Raw genomic sequence first — 10,666 nt, 5'->3', positions numbered from 1 at the left:
CAGAGTTTGTGTGTGTGTGCGAGGTGGACTGCTGAAATGATCACATTGGTGACTATCAAACGTCTTGTCTTGGCTGGCAGCAGTTTGCTGATTCATGAGATAGATCCCAGACAAAATATGTGGGTAACGTGGGCGCATCAGACGGGCCAGACTGATTTCTGCTTGTCCCTCGTGACACCAGGAGATCCTTTTTGGACGTGTCTCATTGGCTGTCCTTACATAAATGTAGTAGAATATCAAGATTGGGTCTTTGAGAACCCTAATTGGCACAGCAATTGCTCCCCAGAATTGTGTGAGGGCTGTGATTTCCACTTCTGGCCTTCCATGAACCACTCCTGTGTTCAGAAACAACTGATAGAAAGTCTAAATGTAACCACTCCTTTCCCTTTGCAGGAATTAGAGCTTCTGGGTTCTCTACAACCTTATACTTTAGGGAATGTTGCTAATTTACCAAGTTGTGACAAGATAGAGCTGCCAATTCAGCCCTATAACGGCACAGGGGGCATAATTTTGGGGGAACCCGTTAAGCAGCGGCAGGCCAAAGAAGGCATTCCGGGTTTGTTTGTTAGTCACCAGAATGTTACAGATTGTGCAGGCTACTGGGACAATGTAACAATGGGCTTTTGGGTAATACACGCTACTGGCGGGTACCAACTACCTCCTGGTAATTTTCTAATTTGTGGGGATCAGGCATGGCCTGGCATCCCTATCCGCGGGCGTGCGGGCTGCTCGTAACTGGAGGAGTTTGAAAAATATGGCATGTTGGAGCCTTAAGCAGTTTAATACCACATCTAACATACTGTTGAGTCTCTTGCAGGATGTGGACAGTATACGCCATGCCGTACTACAGAATCGAGCGGCGATTGACCTCCTGTTGCTGGCCCAAGGTCACGGTTGCAAAGACTTTGAGGGGATATGCTGCCTGAACCTATCCGATCATTCCAAAAGTATACACAAACAACTGCAGACCCTACGGGATCGCATGAGCCACATAGTTGACAATACGTYTCYTTGGGATTCCTGGCTARCTTCTCTTGGCATCACTGACTGGTTGCGAGACATAGTTAAATGAGGGGTTGTTATGCTTGCTCTCTTGCTTATAGCTATCCYTGYGTTTTCCTGCTTGCTCTCATGTATTAAACGAAGTCTGGAGAGAACTGTATYGCAGRCCTGGGTTGTGCAAAAGGGAAAAGAGGGAATTTTTGAGGGTATCTTAGCTGATACCGGGCATGGCGTGTTAACGCAGGCCTGTCTGCACAACCCAGGCCTAAAAAAGATGATGCCCGATGACCTTGAACTGTCCTCGGCAGGAAGATAATGGGAAAGTGAAACGACAAAGCCGTAAGCAGAATACCTGAACCAGAATCATCAACACATAGAAGACCAGAGACCCTTAGGGAAAGGCTGCATAACCATAAGGTGCGCCTCCTGCCACGTACTGGCCCTACGTGACAGGACACGCTGGAGCTAAAAAATAAGGTGCACCTCCTGACTCGTACTGGCCCTACGAGTCAGGACATGCCGGTAAAAAATAATTGTGGATCTGAGACGGGGAGAAACTCTTCCGTCCATGAAGGAATGATGGGTCTCGCTGGTCGTGTGGGTCAGGGAACTCAAGATGTTTCTTTTTTCTTCCCTTTCTTATTCTTCGAGTTGAGAGTGTGTTTGTAATAATTCTAATAGCCATACTTGGTGTGTTACAATGCTTAGATAGTATGTTTAACTGAACTACCAAACAAATCTGGGTTGCTATAATGCCTGAGCAGATTGCACGTAGTGTAATCATTCAACATGACTCATCGATCTCCTTATGATAAAATAAAAGGGGGGAGATGTTGGGGCCCGCTCCAAGGATGGCCGTACAGTGCCTATTAGCAGGCAGGATGCCTTGTTAGTAGATAACCAGCTTCAAGGCCGACAGTGTACTTGTTCCATCAGTGGATCAAAAACAAAGGCAGCTGTCCGGCTGCTGCGTGACCATGAAGCTGATTGGACAGTAGCTGTGGCGCACTTGTTTTTAGGCATAAAAGGTATTGTATCTGGAACCTTATAGGTAAACTTATAAGGGATTGGATGCCAGCCCTGAAGACAGTGGCGAGACAGAGGCGAGAGGAGAGTGTGTAAAATCATGATTGGTCAGGGGTGCGGCTTATGACTTACGGTATAAAAGTGTGGTGGAATCTGCAATAAACGGAGCATTCACTTAATCTCTATGAGACTGCGCCTTTGGCTCTGGATGCTCCCTCACCACGACTCCAAGCACTCGTTTAGCAACGTGACAAGCATTATTATTACTAATAAAAGCCACAATAAAAATAACATGAAGAAACAGTGTTCAATGGAGCTGGGATACAATATTTTAATTGTGGAAGGAAATGGCAATTTTATCAGTAGTGAAAAAGGTCCATGAAATCAGGGGTCAAGCTCTTCTCAGTGGTGGCCAGTGACAGGACAAGGGTCAGTGGGTGTAAGTTGAAATACAGGAAGTTCCATCTCCATATGGGGAAGAACTTCTTTACTGTGATGGTGAAATAGCCTTGGAACAGGCTGCCCATGGAGGTTGTGGAGTCTCCTTCTCTGGAGATCTTTGAAACCCGCATGGATGCTACCCTGTGCCGGTGCAGACAGCATCTCTCCTGGTGAGAAGGCCCTGTCCCAGAGATGCTGGCACCCATCCTGTATATGCTAGCCCCTGTCCTGGGGCTTATCCACCTCCTCCCAGTGCCAGACCCTGTCCCAGAGATGCCAGCTCCTTTCCTGGGGGTTCCAAACTCGATTCCAGCTGTCTCAATCCCCTGTCCCACAAGGGACAGCACCTCCATTGGTGGTAATTACCCCAGGCCTGGTTGTGCCCCCCACTGTCACTTCTGTGCCCACACTCTTCCCACCAGTGACAACACAGCTGTTACAGTCCGTGTTGTGTGTGGGCCTGTTGTGGCAAGGTGCTTTGGCCCATTGTTGCCTTCACCTGTTCTGTAGAGGAGCTCGGGTGTCCTAGGGAAGGGGACCTGGAGATGCTGACATATGCAGCGGTGGGTCCCTGCAGGTTCGGAAGGACAGGACACTGGCCTACCATGGTGTGAGCTGCAGCTGCCCTGGCCACAAGGATCCCAACCCTCTGAGTCATCATGGGCATTTGAAGTAGCTCAGACTATGGTCAGATGTGTTCCAAGATCCAGAGTAGTGTTTTACCTGTAAGATGCCATGAACTGCTCTTGTAGCTCCCTCCCTTTGCCTGCAAGGGCCCCCCTGTGGGCATCTGCACCAACCCTGTCACAAGGGAGACAGTCCCAAGCAGTTACTGCTTGAGCATTCACCATAACCATGACCACTAAGGACCTCCTAAGTGAGAGCTGAATTCAACCCTCATTCACAAACACATCACCCCAGGATATCATTGTCTTCAGCCCACAAAGACACCCAGGAAAGTAAGAGACCTTTTCAGGGTGAAAGTCCTGGAGGAAATTCTTGACTCCAGCTTGACTCCAAGCCACAAGCACTGCATTGAGAAAAAAAAACCTTTTTTTAGTAAGAAAAGTGCTCTGGCACTGATAGACCTGTTGAGGGACGACCTCAGGGTTAGAAAAGGCTAACAACGCTGGAGAAATCCCTTATCCAAATCTTGGTCTCTAAAAAGAGCTTTTTGCCCCAGAACTCATGGTGAACCTCTTCAGCAGGCACTTCTGAGGTGCAATTTCTTAGGCAGGTTCTAAGACATCAGATTTTGAAGAAAAGGTGCAGCGGGTAGAAACTCCTTTATTACAGAGACACATTGAGGGGACCAATCCTAGTACAGCATTCAATACAATTCAAGGTACCAGGGAAGAAAGAGCAGTCTCCCTACGAGTGGAATGAAGGCAAGTATTTCTGTAGAAAAATCATAATTTTTTTACTACAAATAAAAGCAATCAGAAGAATAACAGGAGGGAACAATGCTCAGTCCTGTTAAGGGATACAGAAGGAATACTCTGTGGAGAGACATAGAAATGCTAGTAGAGCTGAAAATGTCCATGAAATCAGTTTCCTTAGGGCATCCTTAATCTCCTTATTCCTCATGCTGTAGATGAGGGGGTTCAGCGCTGGAGGCACTATTGAATACAGAACAGTTACTACCAGATCCAGAACTGGGGAGGAGATGGAGGGAGGCTTCAGGTAGACAAAAAGTGCAGTGGTGAGAAAGAGGGAGACTACAGCCAGATGTGGGAGGCACATGGAAAAGGCTTTGTGCCGACCCTGCGCAGAAGGCATCCTCAGCACAGCTCGGAAGATCTGCACGTAGGACACCACAATGAAAAGGAAACAACCAAAGACTAAACAGGCAGCAATGACAGTATCCCTGATTTCCTTGAGGTAGGAGTGTGAGCAGGAGAGCTTGAGGATCTGGGGGATCTCACAGAAGAACTGATCCACCTCATTGCCTTCGCACAGTGGAATGGAAAATGTGTTCCCAGTCTGCAGGAGAGCATAGAGAAAGCCACTGGCCCAGGCAGCTGCTGCCATTTGGACACAAGCTCTGCCGCCCAGGAGGCTCCCATAGTGCAGGTGTCTGCAGATGGCCACAAAGCGGTCATAGGCCATGACTGTGAGGACAGAAAACTCCCCTCCTATAAAGAAGACAAACAGGAAGACCTGGGCAGCACATCCCAAATAGGAAATGGCCCTGGTGTCCCAGAGGGAGTTGGCCATGGATTTGGGGACAGTTGTGGAGATGGAGCCAAGGTCGAGGAGGGAGAGGTTGAGGAGGAAGAAGTACATGGGGGTGTGGAGGCGGTGGTCACAGGCTATGACTGTGATGATGAGGCTATTGCCCACGAGGGCAGCCAGGTAGATGCTCAGGAAGAGAGAGAAGTGCAAGAGATGCAGCTCCCGCCTGTCTGCAAACTCCATTAGGAGGGACTCAGTGAGGGAGCTGCTGTTGGACTTTATTTCCTTTGGGGCACAGGAGTCCTGTCCAAGGAAGGAAAGAAAGCAAATGTTAGAGTGGATTTATCTGTTTCAAAGCCTTTCACTTTCTTAGGAACACTGAGAAGTCCTCACAGCGCTTTTTTTTCTGAAGGAGAAGAACTTTGTGTGGGATTCATGCCCATCCATTTTGTCCCCCTCAGCAAAAGTATCTCTGTCTCCACCTGCCACACCAGATCCCACTCCAGCGATGGAGAAAAAGAGTTAAGTGGAAACAAGGACTGACCTTACCCTTTATACATGTCTAAGTTTCTAGTAGTAGACCTTATCCTCATGTCACTTTACCATCTGCTCCCTTATTCCAGGCACTGCAGAGAGGAGTAGCTTTGATGCACACAACCTGTAGGAGACGATGTCCGCCCTTCTATGGCAGGGCTCTTCTGCACTTGGAGATCAAGTCTCTTCTGCAAAAGAATCAGTGGAGGAGTCTGTTGATATATAATGTGTGTATATATATGAGGATGCACGTATAAACCCACAAAGGTGCCTCCTCACTGTGGTAGCATTCTTTGAGCAGAAATCTTTGGTATATCAGTTGCTTTCAGAATGAACCCCTGTGTGCCCCAACAGGAAAAAAAAGGACTTGTCATGACTTTGTCAATGGACTCACTTCATCTGTGAGCTTTGTGCCTCACTCTCCTGCCCTTGCACCTCACTCAGATGAAGGCAACCACGCACACAAGTGGGCTCTGTTCTCCCTGCAGAAACCTCCCAGTAGCAGGGCACTGCCCAGGTATTAAGGAGCAGGTAAGGTAAACCCTGATGCAGCAGCCCAGGAGAAGTTGGTGCTGTCTGTGAAATAAGGGATGGGTGAGGGGACATTCAGAAGTTCCTGGCAGATTCGTGGGCTGCTCCTTGAATCTGTTAATGAGTCTCAGCCTGTTGTCCTAAACTGACAGTTCAGTGTCCATTTTCCTCCTACCAAGTGGAAGGAAACTCTAAGCATCACCTCTCTGGTGGTGATTCTAATCACCTTCTCTTTCAGGCAATGCCTGTCTTGCCTTTCCTTTTGAAAAGTGCCCTCTGAAATGTGCTCACAGCTAGACCTGTGAGCAGATTTAAACCATGCAGCAGCCTCCTAGCAGGAGAAGGAGCCTGACCTGGTAGGGAATAATCTTCCCAGCCAGAACTTCTCCCCTCAGTCCTATGGGGAGTTCTTTGGGCAGGCTCAGTGCTGACCTTCACAGGCAACAGAGTCACTGCTTCGCACACACAGCACCTTTGGGTGCACGGATCCTGCTCTGAAGCACCGACCTCTCACCCTGTCTGCACAGCCCAGCTTCACATCACTGCTGTTTCTGTTGGGGAAGGCAGCAGGATGCCCTGTCCCTACGTGCTATGTTAGAGAATCCCTGCTCTCAGGCAGCTCCTCTTCCTCTGCACTGGAAAAGGCAGGAGAAAGAAGCAAAAACGACGGTCAGTCATGGGGTGGGATGGGTTCTGAAGTCCCCTTCAAGAAGCTCAGTAGCATTGTGCTGTAAGCTAAAACTCACCGTGTCAAGAGCTGTGCAGATCTCCTCTGTGCTCCCWCTCCACACTGCCCTTCACCTCTCGCTGCCTTCTCTCCTCTGCTGTGCGCAGCAGCAGGCAGTGCCCGCAGCCCTGCTGCTCTTGGCACAGCAGCTGCTCCTGCACAGAGTGTCTCTGGGCAGGGCTCACAGGTTGTCACGAGCTGCCTGCGTCCCAGGAGCCTGGCCCCGCTCAGGAGCAGAGGCCCAGCTGAACTCACCAATTGCCCTGTCCCTTGCGTTCCCTCCACCTGGGAAATGGGCATGAAATAACTAAAAGAATCACACTTCACCTTTCCTAATGAGAAAGATGGATTCCAAAACTGCAGTCTATTTCCTCAGAGGATGACTATCTCTGCAARTTAGAAATGTCCCACTCTGGAAGGCCCTAGTTAGGAAACCTCTATTAGGCAGCACACCGAGAAAGGGTGAAAAAGCCACCTCAAGGATTCAGATGAGTCAATCTGGGCATTCCATGCTGGTTCACAAGCCCCTGCTCTGGGATGGCTTTCACATTCCTCCCGGGAACTCCACAAACACACAGAAGGTGGGATGCTGCTCACCTGCGCTGAAGTGTCCACAGCACTGATGTGAATGGGAACCACTTCTCTAAGCTCCCCTTGTAATCACTGATGATGGAGGGTGCGAGTCAGCGCACAACACCCAAACACCTGCTTGAAGGGAAAGAGGAGATACCACAAAGGTGTTCCTGTTTGCTGTCTCTGATGGAGCAAATGTGAGACCAACATCCTCATGGATCTTCAGGAGAAAGTCATGTGGGGAACGCTTTTGTCCATCTTAAATGACCCCAGRTGCCTTCCACTTCTATGTGAACACCTTGTTATATAAAAAAGAAGCTCTGGCAGACTAATGCAGTACAAAAAGTTAATATAATGCAGTGCTGACGTTTGATTCAGTATCATAGAAATAGGCCGCAGGGCCAAGGGAGATGCCTGCTTTGTCCACCATAACCACATGTCTCCTCTAGGACACACACAACATGGAATCTGTGGGAAACCATGTCCATTTGGAGTTGTTTCTGGGCAAGAGRTCCAGACCACCTGAGGTTTCCTACCAGTGCCCAAATAACTGGATCCCACCACTGCCTTTAGGCCAAGTCCATCCCAAGATGCATATGCTTCATAAAGGGGAGAGGCGCATCACACCAAGGGCTCTGCTCTGCTCTCTGCACTCAAAAACCCTTCTAATTCTCCTCTTTCTCAGTGTCTACTTTCCTAACCCGAGSATATTAACAGRGAGGCTAATGATGGTCTCAGGACATCAGAATCATGGGCTGTCCAGGGCAAAGGACATCTTTACTGGGTAACTTGTCCTTCCTGCAGATTGGTTCAAGAAATATTTMACAGGCCCAGTGGTACCTCAGAATCATMTCACACAGCAAATGCTTACGTGTCATTCCTGCATGGCCACCGCTGGTTCTTCCAGGTCTCAGGAACTGCAGATTTTGCTCCATTAGCGGCAACCTCCTTTCAGTACTTCCTGAACTGATCTGTTCTTACTGCACCAGTACAGGTTAGTGGTTTACCTGCTGGAAAGCAGCTCCGTGGAGAGGGACCTGGCAGTCGTGCTAAAAACAAGCTTACCCTGAGCCATCAGTGTGCCCTAGTGGCCAAGAAGGCCAATGGGATCCTGGCCTGCATTAGTAGGAGGGTGGCCAGCAGGTTGATGGAGGGGATCTTGATGCGCTGCTCAGCTCTGGTGAGGCCACATCGAGAGTACTGGTTGCAATTCTGGCTCTCCAGGGCAAGGAGGACATAGAACTTTTAGAAAGGGTAGAGTGTAGAGTGACAAAGATGATTAAGGGACTGCAGAATCTATCGTATGAGGAAAGACTAAGCGAGCTCGGCCAATTTAGTGTGTAGAYGAGAAAACTGAGAGGGGATATGATCAACATGTACAAATACGTGAGGGGAGAATGTGAAGAGGATGGGACAAGACTCTTCTCAGTGGTGGCCAGAGACAGGAAAAGGGGTAAAGGTTCTAAATTAAAACACAGGGAGTTCCATCTCCATATGAGGACGAACTTTACTGTTAGAGTGACAGAGCACTCAAACAGGACRCCCAGGGAGGTTGTGGAGTCTCCTTCTCTCGAAATCTTCAATACCCTCCTGGATGTGACCCTGTGCCACATGCTCAAGCAGGGCTCCCTGCTTGAGCAGAGGAGTTGGACTACATGACCTCTGGGGTCACTTCCAACCTCAACTTTTCTATGATCCCTTGAACTTACTGCTGGGGACAAGGCCCATCGTTTCCCTTATCATGTCTTTGCCACATCCCAGCAGTACAGTTCAGCAATACCTGCTTTAAACCTTTACTCACCCATCAGACAGGAAGAGGAATTCCTAGAGCACAAGGAGCTGGGTAAGCACAGATTGCTAATGGCACTGCTCTTGTTACACCATAAGCACTCAAGCACTGGCTTCATTTAGCAGCCTAAAAGGTCTCACTGGACTCTCTGGTCCACTGGTAGGTTGTGGCAAGTCTCTATTCCTTGTCCACATTGGCCAGAGAAGATCATGCTCACAGCAGCACATATTCATGATGCTGAGTGCTCCATCTCCTGTTTAACTTGGAGAAGACTAAGAGGAGATCTGATCAATAGGACTAAGTACCTGAGGGGAGAATGGAAGGTGGGTGGGGCCAAACTCCTCCTGGTGGTGGCCAGTGGCAGGACAAGGGGTAATGGGTACACATTGAAACACAAGAAGTTCCATCTCTGTGTGAGGAAGAACTTCTTTCCTGTGAGGGTGAGAGGGCCCTTGACAGGATGTCCAGGGAGCTTGTGGATTYTTCTTCTCTGGAGATCTTCCAAACCTGTCYAGATGACACCTTGTGCGATGTTCCCGTTTGATCAGGGTGGTTTGACTAGACGATTTCTAGGSGCCCCTTCCAAACTCAACCATTCCGTCATTCTGTGATTCCGTGATTTCCCTCCTCTTGATTAACGAGCTGATTTTCTCTATGGCTGCAGTGATCTCCAACACGGCCTTCACAGAAAGACCCCCTTTGCATGGAGATAACAGCTCCCCTCATCTGCGCAGTCAAGCTGCTACTAATGCAGCCTCATGGGTATCTGGCCTTATTCACGTGACCAGGCAGGGATCATATGGCCTCATCCCTTGTAAAACGCAGGCCCTTCTCTTCAGGCCAGTCCTCAGTTCCTCATGGGCAACTTTGTCCTGATGGACAATGCTTATTTTCTTCCCCACACTGTGGGGCTGCCAAGAGATTTCCTTGGTAGGAGGAAGCAGCATGAAAAAATAGAATAGAATTGGCCCCAAAATTTCCCCCAAAATGGAAATAATTTTGGCCCCAAAATCTCCCAAAATTTGGCAATTTCAGATAGGACATTAGGATGAGGACATATCACTTGAAGGCYAATGCTGTGGTGCAACAGACCACCCAGCAGGAGGCCAGGATCATCCCTTATCTTTGTGTTTCAAGAAACAGCCTGTGAGGATGGAGAGACATCAGGACAGGGAAGGAGAGCCAAGTGAGGGGGCAGGCTGGGCGTTTACAGGCTGCGTGGGCACAGAAGCAGGGAAGAGCCAGCACAGGACGGGCTCTGCTGGGGACAGCCAAGGGCACGACCAAAACCCTCATACCCCAAAGGACGTCGGCATCCCCTTGCCTATGCCTGGTGAACTGGCCACCACACCTCACAGGGGACACTGGGGCCTCATTGTTCCCTTGCTCACATCCTCAAAGGGGTCGTATCATTGTCCTGCACTGACCATTGATCACCCCAACGCACACACTGTACCCCAACGCACACACTGTACCCAAGAGGGCCTGGGAAATGTGGGGAAAAGATCTCCCTTCCAAGAAGCTCCCCGGCCAAGCTGGGACATTTGGCCTCATAAAACACATCAAGGGTTAGCGCAGCATCAGAGCCACCTGCACGTTTCCTCTGYCTACCTGTTAGCAGTGACTACAGTTTTCTCCTCTAATCAGCCCCTGGGGAATCTTTGTTGATAACAACTAGCTGTGGGACCCATTAAGGCTCTACACAAATTTGAAGATTTTGAACAGTTTCTTCAGTCTCTTCTCATGAACCATGAAGTTCATGGGCTCACCAACCAATACACCATGGGGTTCATTAAAAAGCAAAAAGTTCAGACCAACTCTGTCTCTTCCTGTAATTTTCATCAAGGCTTGCATGGCTAATTGGAGAG

At 49.1% G+C, this 10,666-nt stretch overlaps 1 protein-coding gene across 1 annotated transcript; it reads right to left on the bottom strand.

Annotated features, from left to right (window-relative positions):
• Positions 1-3,945: 3,945 nt before the first annotated feature.
• On the bottom strand, positions 3,946-4,920 carry LOC112956199 (olfactory receptor 14C36-like). The gene has a single exon (XM_026049702.1). It carries the CDS (start codon positions 4,885-4,887, stop codon positions 3,946-3,948), a length of 942 nt encoding a protein of 313 aa, XP_025905487.1. The 5' UTR covers positions 4,888-4,920.
• Positions 4,921-10,666: the final 5,746 nt, after the last annotated feature.

This window comes from Nothoprocta perdicaria, unplaced genomic scaffold, assembly GCF_003342845.1.
Source record: "Nothoprocta perdicaria isolate Ctin4 unplaced genomic scaffold, notPer1 scaffold_605, whole genome shotgun sequence".
Taxonomy (NCBI): Eukaryota; Metazoa; Chordata; class Aves; order Tinamiformes; family Tinamidae; genus Nothoprocta; species Nothoprocta perdicaria.
This window is presented reverse-complemented; position numbering and strand designations above follow the sequence as displayed.